Genomic DNA, 23848 nt, shown 5'->3' on the forward strand with positions numbered 1-23848 from the left:
AGAGCGATGTCACTTCTCCCGGTAACGTTGAGACAGACGTTTTCGACAGTGTGATTTGGGTTAAGCCTATCTCTGACCATGTCACACGGGTTTCTTGAGTGTCAGTGTCACTTCAAAGACTCGGATAATTGTTACCGATAATCATACTTCGAAGAGCTGTTCAAACCTAGCTTTTTTCAAATTGTTTCCCACAACACTTCCGGTAATCTCTGTTGTTAAATAGGGTAGTAAAGTCTTGCTTTAGCATCAACCAAAAACATTTGTTCATGAGGTTGCTCATGCTGTCATGATTGGTTATGGTAAAAAATAGAGTGGGCAGTTGACCTCCATTCCAAAACTGTTCATTTCTGTGCCACATTCAGTTCACTGCCCTGTGTGGCCCTTCGTTTTGTCCCTCTTCTTGCCCCCTCCACGTCATTTCTTTTCCCGAATGCGAAGATATAACATTTTTACCGAATATGCTTGCATGTATATCACAAAATAATATTTTATGTTATTGGCAGGTGACAGTTGAAGACCTGTTTAAACACTTATAGTACGAATGGCAATCGAGAAAGCGGCAGACAATGGTAACTAGGTGCGTTAGAAACGCATTAGTCCAGCAGAACTTGACATAACCTGGAAATTCTGTATATAGTTGTTGGGTGTTTCTTTTTTCTTTCTATTGATTTGTATAAGCCAGCGTGTCGCATTTGATAATCTGTTTGATGAAACATGGTCGTCATTGAAGGTTTTGATAAAATTGAAGATATCGTCCAGTGTGGCATCCATTTTCTAGCTTTGCATACATAATACCAAAAAGTATTGTGCTAGATACAAAACAAATTATCAGAATATTGGTAGCTATCTTGAATTTCCATTAAAGTAATTCTTGACCAATCAAATAAATGATTAAAATGGAATCATTGACCCCCCCCCCCCCCCCCCCCCCCCCCCCCCCCCGTCAAATACCTATGACTAGACGCCAAAATTATCATGCATGGTTTTATATGATGCAAGTTAATTACACCCCAAAATATTTGAAAGCGGCCATTGTGGACGCCATATTGATTATTTCAAAAAACCCAATGATGTTCGTGGTGTATCGGGTAGATTTTAAAAAGGGACACCCTGGCTTATACATATCTATATAGAACAAATAAAACCCACATAGATCCGATTTTATCACCGATTTAAGACGTCTAATAACCACGTGATGTATTAGGGTGTTCACAAAGAAACGTTATTTTAACACACTGGGAACCATTCATTGCTATGAAGTTGTCGATTGAGGTATTTTTAGACACTTAGTTTTTTGTCTTATCTTGAGTTGGTGTCAGGTGGGATCTGGACTGATAACAGCTTCACCCATAAACCACTGTTATCTCGCAAGTTGGAACGCAAAGAGTCAAAGATTACTTCACTTTTGGTCTTCACAATGTGGAACTACCTAGCCATTTTGTTGAGTCTGGTGTGTCAGATCTTGGCACAGTTCGAACTCCACTTCGTCACTCCGGGACCAGCCACCCCATCGCCGCCGATACCTCACCCGGGATCAGGAGGATTTGACCCTAGTTAGTACAAGTGTTTACTTCTTTCTTTAATTTCTTTCTTAATCATAAAGTATATTCCTTTAAGCGTTATATCTACAGTCGGATGTACTTACAAGTGAATCGTATACATGTATGACTTGGATTTACTATATTTAATATATGGCCATGGGCTTTGCAACGAACAAAGATACTATTTAGAATATATATATATATATATATATATATATATATATATATATATATATATATATATATATATATATATATATATATATACATATATAATGAATTATTCAGAAGTTGTAATGTAACGAATATCTGGTAGTCTGTAAAAAATACCTGTATAAAACATTTTATGAAAATTCTTTTCCTTTTTTATTATTATTATGTTTTTTAATCCGCCGTAATACATGTATATCCAATGCTTACCTTTTTAAAGAGAAATACAAAACTAACAAAAATATTGCTATAAGTCACATAGTTCTTAAAATTCACTTTTTTTTTTTTATCTTTGTTGTGATTTTCTTCTTTTTTAAATCTTTATAATGATCATTTATAAATCTTCTTACTGACAGTCGCATGACTAAGATGGTGGATTGGGTTGTGACATACATTACCTTATCTTGTCAATATATTATTTTGTAATTTTTCTCGTATCTTAACAGCGTGTGTGGATAAACTGGCTAACTGTAAACTGTTCGGACAGTCATCATGTGTAGGTGAATATGCTCCATGGGCAAAACAGAACTGTAAGAATTTCTGCAAATTCTGTATTGGTAAGTTAGAAAGGTAACTTCTGAAATTACTGGAATTGATTTTAGTCTATTTTACTTTTATTTCGCTTTGTTTTGTTTATTATTTTTATTTGTTTGTTTGTTTGTTTGTTTGGTGATGGCAAATTGCAAGTAGACTTTATGCACGTGCTGTTGTTTGAACCTGCTCATTTCACAATGAATGAACTAGATCCGCAAAGAACGATCTTTAATAAACGCTGAACAGTATTATTTATTTATTTATTTATTAATAAATATTTCAGTTTATTAGTAACATTTAACAGAAAAATAAATAGCCTAAAAGACGCCACCAAACAAAATATAACTAAAGAATAAATAAATTACTTAATGTAATTTAAAAAAAAAAAAAAAAAAAAACCTCCGGCGGGACTTGAACCCACAATCCCCGGCTAACATTCATAATAATCTGGATTTAGGAGGCCGATGCCTTATCCATTAGGCCACGGAGGCTGATAACTCTTATATTTGGGATCGGGAACTGCATTAACGTGCCTCTCAATAGGTTTTTCAAGGTACGAGTGAGATCCACTTTCTTAGATACCCACCAGAAAGAGATGGGTGTTCCTCAAGGTAGCATCCTGTCAGTTACTCTGTTTTCTGTGAAAATTAACAGCATCACCCAGTGTTTAAAACTTGGTGTTGATGTCGATGATTTTCAGATTTGCTACAGATCACCCAATATTAGTATCATGGAATGTCAGTTGCAGCTTGAACAGTTACAATGGGCGACTGACAATGGTTTTCGATTCTCAAAGTCAATGATGGTATGCATGCATATATATGCCAGAAAATAAAGTCTCCATTTAGACCTACATGTGAAATTGTTTTTGGACAAAAGTCCGATTCCAGTGGTGTATGGAGACTACTTTAGGAGGGGAATTGTTACATAGTGTGTTTGTTTTGTCTAACGACACCACTAGATCACATTGATCTATTAATCATCGGATATACTCTTGAAGACAGAACCCGCTTTACATTTTTCAGTTTGTAAAAAGGGATCGTTTATATACACCATCGCATAAACAGGATATCACATACCACGGCCTTTGATATGGCAGTCGTGGTGCATTGGTTGGGACGAGAAATAGCCCAATAGGCCCACCGACGAGGATTGATCCCAGACTGACCGTGCACAGGCGAGCGCTTTACCACTGGGCTACATTCATTGATTAAGAATAAGGATCCTCCACGTCATGCAGTGTGAGCAATGACGGATCACCTCATCTTGGTGGAGTGTAATCGTCCTGGACAGGCGAGGAAAAATACATTCCGTAGACGAAATATGATGGAATCGTTTCGGTTCCACCCTAAACTTATTTTGAAGCTTTTACGAGGCTCGACATTTTAATACACTTACCTATGATACTTATATTTGTTCACAGCTCTTTACGATGTGTTTTTAACTTAATTTTAGAATTCGTATATTGATATTGATAATCACTTCATTTACATATTTACAATTGTTTGACACCCAATTGCCGATATATTTTTCGTGCTGGGGTGTCGGTACACATTCATTCATCCATTCATTCTGTTACGGTTCGAGCACTTTAGATAGTGGGTCTAGATCTGAGATCGAGGACTAATTATTTATTTGTCTAAAAGTCAAACAAATAACAACAAAATACTTTAATATATTAATGATTCTAATTCAACATATTTGAAAGAACCAATCTATTTGGAACTCTAATAAAAATTTCAGGTGGTAAAATCACCGTTATACCGGTCGCAAATTTCCAGGTGCTACCTACGTCACATGTATTCATACACTCAGGTTTATCAACAACCATGTCAGACGTCGGTCAAAAATATTGTGGTGATTTTTATGTTGACTGGAAAAGTTACAGTGATGAATCAGATATTGATATGCTTGCTGCTTTGGATCAATTTGAAAGCAACGAAGATAATTTTGCGCAATGAAATTTCCCATTAGTTTTGTCAAAGAAACTTAAAACAGACGAAGACCTACGGGTAGCATAGACCTGTACTTGATGACAGGATAATAAACCATTTCCCAATTGTGACATGATACGGTTACTGCATATTAGCCACTATTGACGTTGTAGACGAATATGCGGAAGTTACTTTGTCACCTATACCAAAATGACGGGTGAGGGGGAATCAAGAAAAATGAGTTTGATTAACTATCAAAATCAAAGAAAGAGAAGTTCAATTTTAACAGTCCCAAAAAAAAAAATTGATATAAAGTTTCATGATGACTTTCATATCGAAAATGTATTGTAATCAAGAAATGTCTATTATTGTTTTTAAATAACATTTTGCTGAAACAGGATTAGCAGACCCCCCTCTCCAATGTCTGATAAACTGTTAGTACTATTTTTGTTTTGTTTTATTTTGTTTTAATAGCACTCTCTGCAAAGCGTTTTTTCCGCGTTTTATTCCCGGCCGGGCCGAAGTGAGGATTTTACCCGGCCCATAATACAAATTTTAAAGCACGTAATTACATGAGAAATATGTAAAAATAAGTACAAAATAATAACAAGAAAAACATCGTTATTTTTACACTACGCGAGATTGTTGCTTATCCGTGCCAAAACCCATACCGCGAGGATATAATATCTACATTTTACATTTTATTGCATCTTTATAAAGCAGCTTAGAGATTTAAAAAGTGTCCTTAATTATTTTTCCAATATTTCAAGTCTGTTTTCAAATTTATATTTTTGCGTTGACAGTACTGGGGAAAATAATGCCACCGTCACCGACGTCTGCAAAACGCTTGTAACAATATAGGCTACGTCTCAGTGGTTGGGACGCTAAATTATGGAAATGAAACATGTTTTCTAACAATAATTATAAATGTTCATTGTATTTTAAATTTCATGATACAATAATACTATTTTTATTATTATTATTATTATTATTATTATTATTATCTTCTTCTTCTGTTTTTCTCGTTGGCCATAATAATACCTTTAGGGGTTTGTATGTAGTACGTGCTTACGAGGGGTTTTCAATTAAATTATCCTGTCAATCAAGTGCCTATGACGAGTAGCAGACGACACCCCGGCAACTTCAACGACTCGATTCCCTCAACTTAAAGACGACCAGCTGGGGCAAATCGTCAATGACAGCTCTTCCAAAGCCACTAATAAAAAGACCAAATGGGGAGTAAGGGTATTGAAATAAAAAATAAAAGTAACTTACCAAAAACAATTTGAAATCCACAATTCAACAATCCACGTGTACAATTATGGCACAAATTTCAATACCGTAGTTTAAAAACCAATGCTTTGTTAATGTCAAGGTCGTTTATTATTTCAAAGAATTGTCTATTTTACTGTTGTTATTATTGTTATCAGTTAATAGTTACTCGAGAATACAATTCAGTGTACACCACGTTGAGAAGAAATTTGAAATAAATTATTATAAAATTACAAAATGGCTTACTTATTTGTTGAGCGTTGGAATCATTTGTTGGTATGTAAATCGGTTTACATGCCTGAGTGGTCATCAACGTCACAGTAATGACACTATATCTTAGGGAAGTCTGTTACAGTTCATTTAAGAAAAAGTAATAAAACAGTTGAAATTTAAAAAAAAATAAAAACAATAGTTGAAATTAAAATAGGCATAACCCTACTGTATTTTCCGATTTGCGGACGTATATCGGTGGTTTTACTGTCGCAAATTACCGTTTTATTGGTTAACTAAATTTGCGACAGTAAAACCACCGATATACGTCCGCAAATCGGAAAACAAAGTAGGGTTATCCCCTAAATGAATGCCGCGGGTTCAACAGAGCGACAAAATAACCTGTGTGTCAAAGAGAAATAAGGATATTCTAGGAGAGACCACTGCATGCACTCTGAAAAGAAGAAATTCCAGTACTAAATGTTAAGTATCGAGATAAAGGCGCACCGCACGCATCCATTCTAAACGCTGTCATTAAAACTAATTTATTTCGATTTAATTTATATTTTAAATTTTTGATTTATGCCTCATCCAATCTGTGTCACTGTAAATTTTTTGTAAGATTCTCTGCAATTGCCGTAGAATTTTTAATTGTCCACGTCACTTTTTATTTGGGTCTATATTCGATTTTATTTGTTTTCCCCAAAGCGTTTTTTTTTTTTTTTTTGTAGACATTTTCTTTAATTGTAAGTACAGCAATTACTAGTAATTAAACTGACATGCATATACGAAAATCATACGGGTTGACTACAATTTGTTTTTAATTGATTGTTCTTTAAAGGAACGCTAAACTCAAATATGAGCCTGATGTGTTGGAAAGATGCATATTCGGTCCACCAACACATACCGACAGTTTAAAAAATGAAACCCGCGTAATTTTAGAATTAACTGGGGGCAGCCATCTTGCTTCCTTTTTGGTAGTCACGCCCACAACAGCACCATGTCATTTGTTATTATTTAATCAGTAATAAATATACAAAAATATAACTTCAAAATATTAGGTACCGTACTATTTTAAAAACTACAAAGGCCAATCTACATACAATTATCATACTAATTTAAAGGCGCAGACCCTAATTTCAACTCGTAAAAAATGGACACACGGTTTAGTTAATCCATAAACCTGTAACACATTTGGATAAAGTTACAACAGAGTGAAAGAAGAGTGTGTGGCGTTAAAACCGGGAAATATCCTTACAAAATAGAATAGAACTCTAGGCCCCTAATGAATAACCGCTACTTCACAGACGCACGTGCATTTTTTTAAATGTGGAAAAAAATGCATTTTGTGGTATTAGAAACAACAGGATGGCCAGAAATACTTCGGTTCTACGAAAATTTATAATCTAGACAATACAATATAAGTAATGTTTGATTTCAGTTTTCATAAATGGCTCTAATAGTGAAAAATACAATGTAATGTTTAAAAACTAGGGTCAGTCCCTTTAATGTTTTAACAAAGACCATGAACGGCTCTAATAGTGAAAAATAGAATGTAATGTTTAAAAACTAGGGTCTATCCCTTTAATGTTTTAACAAAGACCATGAACGGTTCTAATAGTGAAAAATAGAATGTAATGTTTAAAAACTAGGGTCGGTCCCTTTAATGTTTTAACAAAGACCATGAACGGTTCTAATAGTGAAAAATAGAATGTAATGTTTAAAAACTAGGGTCGGTCCCTTTAATGTTTTAACAAAGACCATGAACGGTTCTAATAGTGAAAATTAGAATGTAATGTTTAAAAACTAGGGTCGGTCCCTTTAATGTTTTAACAAAGACCATGAACGGCTCTAATAGTGAAAAATAGAATGTAATGTTTAAAAACTAGGGTCGGTCCCTTTAATGTTTTAACAAAGACCATGAACGGCTCTAATAGTGAAAAATAGAATGTAATGTTTAAAAACTAGGTCAGTCCCTTTAATGTTTTAACAAAGACCATCAACGGCTCTAATAGTGAAAAATAGAATGTAATGTTTAAAAACTAGGGTCAGTCCCATTAATGTTTTAACAAAGACCTTAAACAGTATATTGTCCGAGCTAAGTTGTTGCTAAATAGCTGACTGCGATAAGACTGACAAACATTGTAGGCTAATTTCTTCGCTTGCTATACAATCGGATATTTTCGTACAAGGCACTCGTATCGTGTGGTGTTGTCTTATGTCACCGATGCCAAAATTATATCACTGTCCCCAAAAAATTACATATATGTAGCATGATGAGTGTCCAAACCCGAGGTCTAAAAGTAAATTGAACACAATGGACGTTATTAGTTTTAAATCCATTTATATGAATTAGTAAATTTTAGTCTAAATTGCTAATATACATTAATGCTTATAATTTATGTGAATATATTTCTGCATAATTTTGTTCTAAAGGCTGTGGTATATGCTATCCTGTTTGTGGGATGGTGCATATAAAAGATCCCTTGCTACTAATGAAAAACAAAATGTAACGGGTTTTTTTTTCTTTAAGCTGAGAATTACCAATTGTTTGACATACAATAGCCGATGATTGATAATTCAATTATGTTCTAGCGGTATCGTTAAACAAAACAAACTTTTAATTTGCTTCTAATCAAAATGAAATTTAAAAAAAAGTTAACCTCCGGCGGGACTCGAACCCGCAATCCCCGGCTGTCACATTAACTTGATTATGTTATTTAGGAGGCCGATGCCTTATCCATTAGGCCACGGAGGCTTACACTTGATATCTTGAAAATATAATAGAGATTTAGCCCAATGATTTATTAACCACCGACTATTGAAATCCTCGTATGGAGAGGCAGCGCAGACTTATCAAAGAGGTACGGCATTTTTGTGTGTGTTTGTGTGTTAAATATTTGTTGTATCTGTAAAAATGCCATTAATTAACAGGTGAATTTGAAAGAATGTGACAACCCAGGGCGGTGGGGGGGGGGGGGGGGGGGGGGGGATCCGAAAAAAATTATATAAACTTAAAGAAAATTCTCTTATTAACCGTTTAAGGATTTTCAGACTATTAACTACTCAGTTGCCCCCCCCCCCCCCCCCCCCGCCCCCTGTTTGTGGAAAGTGCAACCTTACATGGCGGTAGCAGCTCCTCTCATATAATTTATAATTATAATATATAATAGTCCGTCCCACAGAGAACGCATTTTTTTTCATACTATGGAATTTACTAATAGTTATTTATTTCTGAGCCGATTGTCTTGTAAAATACATACAAAAATAGTATATTTTTGTTATGTCCAAAACACTTTTACTTTTGGTTTTACGTAAAACTAGACTGAAATTATTTACAAAAAAAAACAAAAAAAACAATTGTAGGAGGATGGGACGGACTATTGTGTTTAATAGATCGATGTGGTGTAATACAACTTATATTATTATATTTTTGCACTAAAATTCATATTGATTACAAAAACAAAAAAACAAATCATAGAAAAAAAATATTAACCTCCGGCGGGACTCGAACCCACAATCCCCGGCTTAGGAGGCCGATGCCTTATCCATTAGGCCACGGAGGCTTACGATTACTTGTTTGAAAATAGCTATGGGTATACAGTCGTCGACCATTTTCTTTGTCTTGACCGCGAAACGTGGGTTTTTTTTCGCGCCAGTACAAACTCATAAAAACGATTTATTTAGATTCAGTAAACAATCATGGTTCCGGTTGTGCATAGAAATAATAATTCCAAAAAAGACCTGCAAGTATTTGACAGAAATAGTGTAGATAATATTTAGAATGAGAACTCCATTTAAGTTGAGATTTCGTATATATAATCATAAAGTTGATAAACATCATGATCATATGAAATTTCTTATTTTCTGTTACACACTGCTTTATATTTTGTACACGTAGCCTGGTGTAATCATAATAGTATTAGCAAAACACAAACATGAACGAGTCACAATATGTATGATACTGTGTGACGTTTGACATTGTACATGGCCAACGGACCGACTGCAGCTGTTCTGAGCCAGGGACGCTGGGGCGGATATAGAGGGGGGAGGGGGGGGGGGGGGTCCAAGGTGTCCGGACACCTCCCCTCCAAATTTGAGAAGTACCCCTTTTATTTAGGATTTTTAGTTTTTTTACAAATTTATTTATTCGGTCAATGTATAGAACACTGTAGAATACGTCTGCCAGCGTCTCTGTTGTAGGCCCCTACTATTATATTATACAATTTATGGTCCATATGAACCGTGTGTAATTTTTCAATAGTGCCTTTTCATAATGTTATGGTGCCCTTTTTGTCTTGGGACCCCCCCCCCCCCATCAGAAAAGCTGGATCCGCCCCAGGGACGAGACGTAGTCCAGTGGTAAAACACTCAAATGTTGCGCGATTGGTCTAGGATCGATCCCCGTCGGTGGGCCCATTTGGGTTATTTCTTGTTCCAGCCAGTGCACCACGACTGGTATATCAAAGGCCGTGTTATGTGCTAATCTGTCTGTGGGATGGTACATATAAAAGACCCGTTAATTGCTACTTAATATGGAAAAAATGTAGCGGGTTTCCTCTTTGAGACTATATGTCAGAATTACCTAATTATTAATGTTTGACATCCAGTAGCCGATGATTAATAATAAAAAAATTAAAAGTGTGTTTTGTTTTAACAACACCACTAAAGCACATTGATTAATCATTGGCTATTGGATGTCAAGCATTTTGTAATTATATGACTTACAAGTAGTCATCAGAGGAAACCCTCTACATTTTTCCTAATGCAGCAAGGGATCTTTTGTATGCATTTTCCCACAGACAGGAAAGCACATACCACAGCTTTTGACAAATCAGCTGAATGGATCCATAGAGGTGGTTCGATCCTGAAACGCAAGCACCTCAAGCGAGCACACAACTGACAGAGCTAAATTCCGACTCCATGATTTCTAAATGAATGTGCTCAAGTCAGTGGCGAGGGGGAGCGAGGGGGGGGGGGAGCACGGGGTCGGTGGCCCCCCAGTCAAACTTCTTTCTTTTTTTACTGTATTAAATTTTATAAAATCATACATACATACTGTGGGTTCCCACACACACCCCTCAATTTGGGTTGCCCCCCCCCCCCCCCCAATATAAAATCCTGACTACGCCAGTGGCTCTAGTGGTGCCGTTAAACAAAACACTTTATTTGTTCTGTCCTTTAATTATTTTTAAGATACAAAAAAAAAAAAGGTTTAAAGTGTTGTAACAGTTTTAATGTACGTTGCCACTTCAGGCCCGACGACGCCTGCCCCCGAGTGTAAGGACGTGTTGCCGAACTGCGCCGCGTACGACAAGGCGTCGTGCACGAACTCCGTGTACAAGAACTGGGCCGAGACCAAGTGCAGGAGGTTCTGCAGACTCTGTCCACGTACGTACAAAACAAACATCGGTGTGTGTGTGTGTGTGTGTGTGTGTGTGTGTGTGTGTGTGTGTGTGTGTGAGAGAGAGAGAGAGAGAGAGAGAGAGAGAGAGAGAGTGTGTGTGTGTGTTACTGTGTGTGTGTGTGTTACTGTGTGTGTGAGAGAGAGAGAAGAGAGAGAGATATTGTGTATGTGTGTTACTGTTTGTGTGTGTGTGTGTGTGTGTGCGCGCGTGCATATCTGTGTGTGTGTGTATGTGTGTGTGTGTGACTGGCTGTATGTGTGCGTGTTTGTGTGACTGGCTGTGTGTGTGTGTGTGTATGACAGACTATGTGTCTGACTGTGTGACTGGCTGTGTGTCTGTGTGTGTGTGTGTGTGACACTGGCTGTGTGTGTGTATATGTGTGTGTGCGTGCGTGTGTGTGTGTGTGTGTGACTGGCTGTGTGTGTGTGACTGGCTGTATGCATGTGTGAGTGCGTGTGTATGTATGTGTGTGCGTTCATGTCTGTGTATGTGTGTCAGAATTACCTAATGTTTGAAATCCAATAGCCGATGATTAATTAATCAATGTGATCCAGTGGTGTCGTTAAACAAAACCAACACTGAACTCTAAGTCTGGTTCTATCCTGTGACTGAGTCCAGGGCAGCGGGGTTTTCTGTTTACTGAACTCTATTTATAGTCTGGATACCTTGTACCATACAAACTGTGTGTCCGTCGGGTTTCTACTCTTAATTTGGTGATTTTCAATCGCATAGTTTAAACTTAAGGCTTAAAACATACATACAAACTAAATTTAAGTTAAAGTTCAGACCCTAAACAATTTCAAAGTACGTAGGTTGACTCGATAATGTTAATTTAAAGGAAGGATCAAAAGTTTGTTTTGTGTAACCACACCACTAGAGCACATTGATTTATTAATTATCGGCTATTGGATGTCAAACATTTGGTAATATTGACATATAGAGATAAAATCTGCCACATGTTTCAATTAATAACAAAATATATTTTACATGCACCATCCCACGTACAGGATAGCACATACCACGGCATTTGATATACCAGTCGTGGTGTACTGGCTGGAACAAGGAAGGGTCAGGTCAAATATGAGCCTTATGTGTCTGACCACCAAAATATACCGACATGGTCGTCACATAATATTTTTATTTCCATTATTGCAGAACTTTGGAAATTTGGGGCTTGAAAGCTTCAAATATAGAAACTACCGACTCAGTTTGGACAAATAAGGAATGAAGGAAGGAAATGTTTTATTTGACGACGCACTCCACACATTTTATTTACGGTTATATGGCGTCAGACATATGGTTAAGGACCACATAAATATTGAGAGAGGAAACCCGCTGTCGCCACTTCATGGGCTACTCTTTTCGATTAGCAGCAAGGGATATTTATATGCACCATCCCACAGACAGGATAGTACATACTACGGCCTTTGTTACATCAGTTGTAGAGCACTGGCTGGAAGGAGAAATAGTCCAATGGATCCACATACGGGGATCGATCCTAGATTGACCTCGCATCAAGCGAACGCTTTACCACTGGGCTACGTCTCGCCCCTGGACAAATAAAGATGGGACTGAAATTGCTTTTCTGGTTTCAGTTCGGATTTTTAAAATATTGACTTCAAATCTTGTTATTTCTTTATATGTTTTCTTTCAGGACACTGCAGGTTCGAAACATTATTTTAGACTTGAGACCGAATACATGTAGTCGCATATTTAGCCGTTGACGAGACCTCAACCCTTACTTAAAACATGTACCTATATACGTTTTTCACGTTCTAATATTTGTTTTTCTCCAGAAAATGTTCTTGCTGTGCTCGATACAATGACAACTACTGTACCACCAACATGTAAGAAAGTTGTATTTTTCAAATTGTTTTATAATTTTATTCATCTTTTACTAATCTTGAATTTAGATCATCACATTTACTGTGTGTTTGTGTGTCAACATTCGCTGTATGACTATGATGTGTGCATGAACATCGACAGGCGATAAAATGAGTTGGGGAGAGAAAGATAAAGAGACAAAAACAGACAGAGAGAAAAACGGGTCGACAGATCAGATCATGCAAAAAGGACATAGTATGCAAGTAAAGGGTGTATGAGGCAGTTGCTGAAATATTTTTACTTTTTACCTTTGGGTCAGCAAATTAGTTAAGTTTGGAGAGCGTTCTTTTGTTGTTGGTGGTGGTGGTGATTTTCTTTAAATACATATAGATACATACTTGAGCTGTATTATCAGGATTCATGAATTTTATCGATTATTTTTGCACTGTTAATCGTCGACAACGTGAAATTCAATTTGCACTTGCATGCATGGTTCGACATGTCCCGTGTAGTATTCGGTCAATTTGTTTTACTTGTCTTACTGACATTGTTGTCAAGTGAACGAAAAAGCTTCAAAATTTAAAAAAACAAAACATTAACGTTTTTTACATTGTAACATTTTTAGTATGCCAAGAATACCCAATAATTTACGCGAACGGGCGATTGGCATGCTTGATGCTGGCATGTTGACAGAAGACGTTGCAAGGCATGTTGGGAGTTCTAATCGAGCGTTACGAAATCTTCGCGTAAGATTTCGAACGACAGGAAGCACCAACGACTTGCCATGTCGTGGACGTCCGCGTGTTACAACGCGTGGTCAAGACCGCTATATCATGAACACGCATTTGCGCAATCGATTCCAAACTGCCAGTGCTACTGCTGCTAACACACCTGGGTTTCATAATAACCGAATCAGTGGGCAAACTGTTCGTAATCGTCTGCGGGAGAATGGTTTACATGCACGACGTCCTTACGTCGGATGCGTTTTAACGCAACGTCATCGTCTAAATCGTCTTAATTGGGCATGTGTACACACTCGTTGGATACGGCGACGCTGGAATACCGTTCTTTTTTCGGATGAATCCAGATTTTCTTTACAACGTGGTGATGGCAGGGTGCGCGTCTACCGTAGGAGAAATGAACGCTATGCTGACTGTTGTGTTCTTGAAAGAGATCGTTTCGGGGGTGGGGGTTGTGTCATGGCCTGGGCAGCCATTGCCCATGGTTATCGTTCACCACTAGTCGTCAATGATGGCAATTTAAATGCTCAACGTTACCGCGATGACATTCTCGCTCATCACGTCATTCCTCTGTTCCATAACAACGCCAACATCTCGATTTTTCAGCATGATAATGCCATCTCTCATACAGCTAGAGACACTGTAAATTTTCTTAGGACAAATAACATTGATTTCATTGATGGCTGGCCCGCTAAAAGTCCTGATCTCAACCCCATCGAGCATGTCTGGGATAGTCTGGACAGACGATTGAGGCGTCGTCCCAACCCACCCGCTAACGTCAACGAACTTCGTCAAGCGCTCATTCAGGAATGGAACAATATTCCACAGGCAGAAATCAACACTTTAGTCAATTCTATGCGCCTGCGATGCACTGCAGTGGTCAATACAAGAGGTGGTCATACCCGTTATTAAGTGGGGTTTGGTTTTTTTTAACCCCTACCACACTTGGTCAAAATTTCTCCCAGTTTCTGTTAACCTATATATAGATATGTAGCCACTTAATGTTATCTTGTGAAGGATGTGAAAAAAAACATTACTACTACTTCTTTTGTTGCTTAAAAATAATATTCGTGAAAGTGTATTAAGTTTGTGTACGATGATCTTCGCAAGCCAAGGTTCCATTCCGTAGAACCAATGCATTTCGTAGTTATACGGAATGGTGCCTTGGCTTGCGAAGATGGTGTACGAGATTCCGGGGGAATGAAACCTGTAACCTGTATTTCAGCGTGCGTGGACAAATTGGAATGTAAACAGTATGGTCAGAGCTCATGTAAAGGACTATATGTAGGATGGGCGCGATCCAACTGTCCAAACTACTGTGGATTCTGCAAAGGTCTGTAAACATACTCTTAACACTCATATACCGGTATCGGTGGCGTCGTGGTTAGGCCATCGGTCTACAGGCTGGTAGGTACTGGGTTCGGATCCCAGTCGAGGCATGGGATTGTTAATCCAGATACCGACTCCAAACCCTGAGTGAGTGCTCCGCAAGGCTCAATGGGTAGGTGTAAACCACTTGCATCGACCAGTGTTGTGACTGGTTCAACAAAGGCCATGGTTTGTGCTATCCTGCCTGTGGGAAGCACAAATAAAAGATCCCTTGCTGCTAATCGGAAAGAGTAGCCCATGTAGTGGCGACAGCGGGTTTCCTCTCAAAATCTGTGTGGTCCTTAACCATATGTCTGACGCCATATAACCGTAAATAAAATGTGTTGAGTGCGTCGTTAAATAAAACATTTCTTTCTTTCTTTCTTAACACTCATATGATCATATCACCTTTTGGGGGAGTGCGGGGTTGGGTAGAGCGGGATGAAGCTCAGTGGGTAAAGGTGCAGTGGGTCGTACGATCGAACCTCCTCGGTGGAACCACTAGGTTTTTACCTTGTCTCAACCAGTGATCCATGACTGGTATATCAAAGGATGTGGTATTTGTTGTCCTGTCTGTAGAAATGTGCATATAAAATATCCCTTATTGGTAATGGAAAAAAATGTAGCGGATTTCCAGTGTGCTCTAATTTTGTTCCATTGAAACAATGACAGGTTTTCTCTCTCTCTCTCTCTCTCTCTCTCTCTCTCTCTCTCTCTCTCTCTCTCTCTCTCTCTCTCTCTCTCTCTCTCTCTCCACAGATAGTTGATATGAGGTGTGATAAGAACAGTTTGTTTGAATCATAATTTGATTCAAGCACAAAAATTAATTCTCAACAGAGAAGAAACCTATCTTTGAATGTTTTAGTGATCGAAATATTATTTCACTTAAGCACAGGCGTCTAAAAATTGAAAATAAATGTTTATGGGTTAGGGCCTACGTAAAATTAAATTCAAGTAACCTATGTCGTTTTTGCCAATCTAATTAAAAACAGCAGCCCGTTGGAACTCATGCCCAGTTGACCTTTCATTCGACCAATCAAAACCTTACTTGCAAAATCATGCCAGTGATTTGAAAACATTCGGGATTATGCCGAACGTATACGAAATGATTCGGGTGAATTACGAAGTATGCCGGAAACTAATTTCAAAATAAACTTTTATATAAAATTCGTTTCAAGACGAAAAACAAACCCGTGATGGTATAGCCATAAAATATGTTTATACTAGTATACAACCCAGATTTGATTACTGCACTTTTCCCCCTGTTTTTAAATGTTGAAATAGACCAACAAGTTCGTCTATTGCATAAATAGTCTCGCCCGATATCTTTAGAATTTGTATGCTCCCGAATAACGCTATAAATGGCGAAGTGTAATTGGTCGATATTTAAATTGTTATTTATAGATGAAATATCACCTGAACATGGGAGTCCACGCAATGCTGTTAGATCTACTGGTAGACCAGTAGAGCTAATTTTAATCAGATTGCGTTTTTGCGTAACCCGTTATGACTACGTAATTGACGTCCTGAATGTAATGCATGGGACAAAAAATGTTTTATGCAAAACTGGACATGCGTGAGCGATGCGCGAACGAAACTATCGTTCTCACAATTTTCAGAGGCATATGCATGTAAAATTATTTTCGACAGGTATCCCAACTCCGCCTGGATTATGCAAGGACAAAATCCCAAACTGTAATAGATATGCCAAGGATTCCTGTACTAACCCAGCCTTCAAACTATGGGCACACGACAACTGCAAGATGTTTTGTGGATTTTGTAACATGGGTAATATGTTAGTTTTGTAAATAAATAATTAAATGGATCGGTGTTTTAACGAAGGAACGAATGAATTAATTAATTAATCAATCAGTGAATAAAAGAATATGTGTTCATGTGCATGCATGTATAAATAGTTAAATGCATGTATACATGTATTTATATTGTATTTTACCATCATATGGTAACCATTGTTATCGTTCGATAGCTATAACTCTAAACTAGTAGATTGATTCAGTTTAAAACATATAATATATATATTTAACTCAAAATTAAAAAATCAGCCTGGCTTGACCCAGGTCTAGCATGACACGGCCAGAGATGTGGCAGTGTAAACGGGTCAGTTAGAGCTTTTTCACAATTCAAAGTCAGATTCCTAAAAGTAATATGTTCTGTTTATCTTTCAGGACCTGCAGGACCTGTAGGACCAGTTACCCCGGGTCCTTTGTTTCCAACACCACCGCCTTTGTAATGTGAAATGTGTTGTGATAAATTATATGCTATAGAAATAAAAGAGATTTACTAAATTTGTATTCTCTTATTAATAGAGGTTTTTGGGGGTTTTTTTTTAATAATTATTAAAATCATATATGTAATTATATTACGACAGGAAAACACAGACCACGGTTTTTGACTAGTTGTGGTGCATTGGTTGGAACGAGAAAAAAATCCAATCAGTTGACTGGGTCCACCGAGGTGGTTCGACCCTGCGACGGAAGCACCTCAAGCGAGCACTTAACTGACTGAGCTAAAACAGCTGTATATTCCGAAATATCTTCTCGTTTTTTCAATTCTTATGTAACGAAAACACGCCAAAAAGACAGTCTTTGGCGTTGTATGATTAAAACAATTGCCAGTTTTGCCAGTAGCTTACTGGTCTGCTAAAGGTCGACAAACTCGGTTTGTAACGAGCTGTGAGTTCTGTGATGCCAGTACGAAGGTGATAACTAGATATTACCATTATTACGCAGTGTTCCGCTGCTTAGCAACCACTGACCGTATTTTATTCAAGTTATGTCCGTGGCGGCCTCTGTGTGTCTTAGCTCTGTCTGTGTGGATCATAAGATGGAATAAAAGAAAGGAATGTGTCTAATTACTCCTCGTCATGGGGCGGGACGTAGCCCAGTGGCAAAGAGTTCGCTTGATGCGCGGTCGGTCTGGGATCGATCCCTGTCGGTGGGCCTATTGGGCTATTTCTCGTTCCAGCCAGTGCACTACGACTGGTATATCAAAGGCCGTGGTATGTACTACCCTGTCTGTGGGATAGTGCATATAAAAGAACCCTAATCGTACAGAGTAGCCCATGAAGTGGCGACAGCAGGTTTCCTCTCTCTATATGTGTGGTCCTTAACCATATGTCTGGCGCGATATAACCGTAAATAAAATGTGTTGAGTGCATCAGTGTTGTATAGGTTAGCTACCGGTACCTATAAATTATTAAATATATACCGAATACAATTAATATTTCAATACATATATTTTTCATAATAAATAATGCAAAATGGGCCTAAGATGAGCTACAAGACATTGTAGTTCCTCAAATTTCTATTTTATAATCAATCAAATATGATAAATGTGTCATTAATCAAATATTGCTTTGTAATCCTGATTAAAGTTGCGTACCTTCTGATTTGCTTGCTGTGTCAGACACAATTTAATAATGATTTTATTAACAAAATAACCTCCGGCGGGACTCGAACCCACAATCCCCGGCTGACACCAATGTTAATCAGTTGGCATTAGGAGGCCGATGCCTTATCCATTAGGCCACGGAGGCTCGTTACTGGCTTGTGGATTATTCAGTATATGTAACAATACATATAAATTATAATGCATACACGTATGTGTGTGAAAATAACCTCTCGAAACCGAACACTCTACAAACCAAAATATCGATACAGAACAGAACCTTTCTATACAGGATACCCTTTAACACCGGAATTTTTACTTGGTCGCAAAGGTATCCATTTTAGAGATATATGCGATATATACTACTGTTGTCAATTGATACCTGTTAATAATGTTATTGTTTTCTTTCAAATACTTATGTATGCTAAGAGTATGACTACTATGAGTATAAAGAAACAAAAACAAACAAAACATACTAAAGAAAGAAAGAAAAAGATAGAAAGAAATAGATAATATATGTTTTAATGCAAATAAAATAACTAATAAACGAATAGAATAGAATATATATGTTTAACGACACCCCAGCATGGAAAATGCATCGGCTATAGGGTGTCAAGCAATGATAAATGCAAAACTAAAGTGATTATCAACATCAATATAAAAATGCAACAGAACGAACACCTTAGGTAAGCTATAAAAGCATCATTTATTTTCCTTAAATAAAATCACTACACGACATAATGAGCTACGGATACCATAGTTACTACGTGTCTAACATACATTTGGTAGGTACATTACTACACTACTGGATTTTGAAAACAATAATAACAATAAAATGTCAATAAATTTAGTACATTTTTACATAATTAACCTTTGAAATACCCGTGTGTGGGTGTGTGTGGGTGTGTGTGGGTGTGTATTTTTTTTTAATTTAGTTGACTAAAGTCATTTAGTGGGTTTTAAAACTAATAATAATTATTATTATAATTTCAAAGAAAAATAAGTTGGTAAGTTTAGAACACAGACAAGGCGGGATCAAATTATTACAGGATTTTAATTGAGCTTTCATTGTAATAATTTTCTTTTTTACCCGAGCATTATAAGTAGGCCTAATGAAGATACAAGTAACAGAGTGTGACATGACATATTATAATTTAACAGCTATGGTGGTAACTTTGTCCATGTACATGTCAATGTCCATCATGAATGAATGTATGAATGAATTGAATTAATGAATGTATGAATGAATTGAATTAATGGATGGATGGATGAATTATTTAATGCCAGGGGTGGGAATTGGTGAACTGTAAAAAAAAAGAGGAAATCTAGAGGGGTCCGGAAATTCTTGAAATCCTAGGTTAAAATCTGTGCCATCTGACACATTTTGGAGGAAAGGACGATTAAAATGCGAGGAAACGCACTGTTCCACAAGAGAAAAACAGCTGATCCGAGGAGAATTCCAACCATTGAATGTACGAATGAATGGATGGATGGATTAAATAATGAATTAATGAATGAACAAAGGCTTAACAAAACTCCAGAACGAACAACACATCGTTAAAGTAGATTCTATTTCTACGTTCTTTCAGTCACCGTTCCACGAATACTGGCATCTCTTCGTCGGCATTCAGTGTAAGCGATACCAACACTTCAGTGAGATGACCTGGAAAAAAATATAAATAAGATCATATAATAATTAATTTGTTTTAAAATTAATAATAAATAATGTAAAGTAAAGTAAGGAATGTTCGTATGCATATGTAGGACACTATGTCCTATTTACAATTTTTTTTTAATCTATCATTTTCAGTTAGTGGGTAGTTCACTATAATTATAATGTATTGTGTTACCACCGGGATCAAATTATTATTGGACGTGAAAACCGCTGGTAGGTCTATAACGAATATTCATCACCCAACAACCCTATAATGGTTCCAGATACTGATTTGTTATAGCACACCTCCAGGGCCGTAGCTAGAATTTTTTGTTTGGGGGGGGGGGGGGGGGGGGGGTGGCTGCTGAGTAGTTAATAGCCTAAAACTCTTTAAACGGTTAAGAAGAGAATGTTCTTTAAGTTTCTATAATCCCCCCCCCCCCCCCCCTGCTAGCTATGGCCATGACTTCCACCTTCCAACCCACTAAACACAAAAACCCAGTATGTTTGAAAAGTAAAACAAAATTATAAATTAGCTATGTATAATTTTGTTTTAAATAAGTTAAATACATTATTAAATAAATAAATAAATTAAGTAATTAACTAAAATAAATAATAAAACTAAAATAAATGAACAAATGAGCAAAAACAAATAAATGAAATCAATCAATCAATCAATCAATAAAATAAAATAAAATAAAATAATAACCAAAATAAAATAAAATAAATAATGTTCGTCGAATGATCTTTAGCAGCTGACAAGTTATGAGACCCCATGATGTAACGAGGTTTAGCCTAGTGGCAGTAACACTGGATATATTATTACGTATATTAGCCGTTGTCATACAACATTGCACAAAACTATATGATATTACAGCAAAATATATAACCCACAGAACAGCACTTTTCAACCACGTATTCTTTATTATTTATAATTACCTTCGTTTTCCGTCAACTTGCCGGTCATCAAACATTCATAGCAAATAACAAAAATATGGCGGCTGCTATCTGAAATGCCGCTTTAATGGCGGAAAACTGTGGCGAAGTTTTTACAGTCTGAAGTCGTGTTTGACCTGGCTTGCACTTCTTACAACCACTAGTAATCAGGTCGTCGTTGACATCTCGACGTTCTGAATGTCCAAATGGGTATTCCATTTTTTCCTTGTCTTCTGTAAAAGCTTCCAAGACATGTATCTTCTTCCCTTCTGAAAGCTCTGCAGTAGACAACCGCGGTACAACTACCAGTACATGCTTTAGCTGCTTCAGATACAGATGGTTCTGTCTAGGAAAGTACATGTCCATGTTGTCTATCGAAAACACAAATTGGCTGATTAAAAGCTTCAGTTTTTAAATCCTTTTTTTTTTTTTTAATTTTAAGTTAATTTTATGAACTGGCTGATCAAATCTTTTTCTCTTTGTTTTCAGTTCCTTTTTATATTTGTTGATTTTATAAACACTTTGATCTTCAGTTTTAAAAATATTTTTGTATGATTTGCCGTTGACTTCATGAACTGGCTGATCAAACCTTCAAAACTTCAATTTTATAAATCCTTTTAATTTTGCAGTTGATTTTAAAACAAGTAAATCTTTCTTGCGACAAGCATTTGCAGACAAACATAACAGAAGGAAAACACCGCGGGTAGACTATCCTTTAATAGATGGCCAACATTTATACCAATGTCTGACCGATTTTCTTTGCTAGATCAAAAATCGGTTCTTGACCTTTTGCCAGAGAATGTAATACCTGAACGAAATTACCTACACGGAGCGCCAGCTACAATTAATGATGTCGTGTGCGTTGATGCAGCAGGATTGGTTTCGTAGTAATTAATTGACCGGGTTTTGTTCATTCAGTCAGTCCGATGTCTTACATAACAGCATGTTCTATTACCGGCGCGCAAATAACGCGGCTGTATTGTATTTGTCATAAGTGAAAAAAGGTCAGGTTTAATCGAGAAGCGCAGAGAAATTAACGGACTTGGGATTTGGAAAATGTTTTGGATGATGTTTGTTGCCTCAGTATAAAAAAGGACCTTAGTCTAAAGATTTTATAGCTCAGTAACCTTGGAAAATATTCAATTCGGGCAAAGCAAATAAGTTAAAGCGGCAGTATCCGGAATATTTTTATTATTTAAGCATATAGAACAGAAAATCCAATTACGTTTGGTGCATATAATTATTATGACGCCGCACTCCGCATTGGTTTCACTACACTGGCTTATCCAGGTCAAAAACAAAGCCAGTATTTCGAAAGTGGGACACTTTTGACGGGCTCCTACCGATCTCGGTTTTCATTGGCTTATCACAAGTGTGGAATTCCCTAACAAGAGATCACGTGAGATTTCGCAATTTTTGAGTAAATTTAACTGTCTTGATTGAGGGGTCGTCTCATATCTCCAAAACATATTTATATCCACAGAGGTATGGTACAACGCCTTTCAGGGGACGGTGGGTGGGGGATTTGCCTTGAAATTTTGACAGTGACCACCTTTTGGCATACGCGTTACATGTAAGGGGGTGTTACTAATTACGTAACGCTCTAGGGGTAGAGGAAGAGGGTACTGTGTTCGATTTACGTAATATTTTTCAAGACTATATGTTATATTTATTCATTACTTAGACCTAAAAAAGGTGTTTTTTGGAAATGTGCGCTCAGTCTAGGATCGATCCCCATCGGCGGGTATATAAAACATCATGGTATGTGATATCCTGTCTGTGGGATGGTACATATAAACGATCCCTTGCAAAAAACAAATGTAGCGGGTTTCCAAGGCGCGTGTGCAGGGATTTCAGCGGGGTTGGGGTTGACTGTGTTGAGCGAAGTTTATATGGGGCCATGCTCCCCCAGAAAAAAAAAAAAAATTAAGCTTGGGCAAGTACAGCGCAAGATTTCTCTTTTAATTTTTTGAGACGAACCCTATAATTTAAAATCGGCAAACGCACGTGTTAAATGAAACTGACAACAGGCGTTCGTTTGTGCTTTACTTTTGACGATCTCCGTTCATAGCGAACACACACGAGTTTTATAAAAGTGCATTTGAGCTTGAATTTCATATTTGTACATGATGTTATAATATGGTAACCAGAGACTGTAACTTTAATCTAGTTTTAGATTGCATAGTTGTATTTATATTATCTTTATTTTCAGTTTTCATATTATGTGAAAATCATCCTCACCATTATTCTGTACATATTGAATATTAGACCGAACATTTCTGTCTCTTTAAAGCTACATTTCATATTTATATTTATTTTATAATTGTTTGTCTATTTTATATCTATATTTTATGTTAAATGGCTTCGCAGCCATTCAGTCTAGTGCTTCGTCTACAGGAGGACAGTCACTTCCGAGGAGATCCTTTACCGATCGTTCCTTCTCCGCACAATGATGCCTGCCACTCTCAGACAAGTATACTAAAACAAAGCTAGCATAGAACAGAGGTCATTGGAATAAATGTAGCTTTGATGAAAAGCACCCATGAATCACTGTCAAAACAGTCATGACATCAGGTGTTCGCGAAAGGTGAGCATATCCTACACCCATCATGAGTACTACCACTGTAGTTGTGAAGTCTGTCTCTTCATCTAAAACGATGAAAAATATAAATGTGCAAAAGACTTTCCAAACAGTTGAAATGTTATGCACACGTTCAAAATCTATCCAGTGCTCAAACACTACAATATTGACAGTATGCCGGAAGTTGCACTATAAGACTAGTGTTTGCGTCATAATGACACCAACATG

At 37.1% G+C, this 23848-nt stretch overlaps 1 protein-coding gene and 4 non-coding genes across 5 annotated transcripts; 1 reads left to right on the forward strand and 4 right to left on the reverse strand.

Annotated features, from left to right (window-relative positions):
• The first annotated feature begins 1402 nt into the window (after positions 1-1402).
• Positions 1403-17347, forward strand: LOC121383059. Its single transcript, XM_041512824.1, has 7 exons — positions 1403-1553; positions 2198-2308; positions 10958-11092; positions 12906-12956; positions 14899-15006; positions 16692-16829; positions 17228-17347. Exons 1-7 carry the CDS (start codon positions 1418-1420, stop codon positions 17290-17292), a joined length of 744 nt encoding a protein of 247 aa, XP_041368758.1. The 5' UTR covers positions 1403-1417; the 3' UTR covers positions 17293-17347.
• Positions 2682-2776, reverse strand: Trnar-ccu. The gene is made up of 2 exons: positions 2740-2776; positions 2682-2717 (listed from the first exon to the last, which is right to left on the reverse strand). It is a non-coding gene; the product is annotated as a tRNA-Arg (tRNA).
• Positions 8362-8459, reverse strand: Trnar-ccu. Its single transcript has 2 exons — positions 8423-8459; positions 8362-8397 (listed from the first exon to the last, which is right to left on the reverse strand). It is a non-coding gene; the product is annotated as a tRNA-Arg (tRNA).
• Positions 9195-9267, reverse strand: Trnar-ccu. The gene has a single exon. It is a non-coding gene; the product is annotated as a tRNA-Arg (tRNA).
• Positions 17348-18499: 1152 nt separating the features above from the next.
• On the reverse strand, positions 18500-18597 carry Trnar-ccu. Its single transcript has 2 exons — positions 18561-18597; positions 18500-18535 (listed from the first exon to the last, which is right to left on the reverse strand). It is a non-coding gene; the product is annotated as a tRNA-Arg (tRNA).
• Positions 18598-23848: the final 5251 nt, after the last annotated feature.

Source organism: Gigantopelta aegis, chromosome 10 (assembly GCF_016097555.1).
Source record: "Gigantopelta aegis isolate Gae_Host chromosome 10, Gae_host_genome, whole genome shotgun sequence".
NCBI lineage: Eukaryota > Metazoa > Mollusca > Gastropoda > Neomphalida > Peltospiridae > Gigantopelta > Gigantopelta aegis.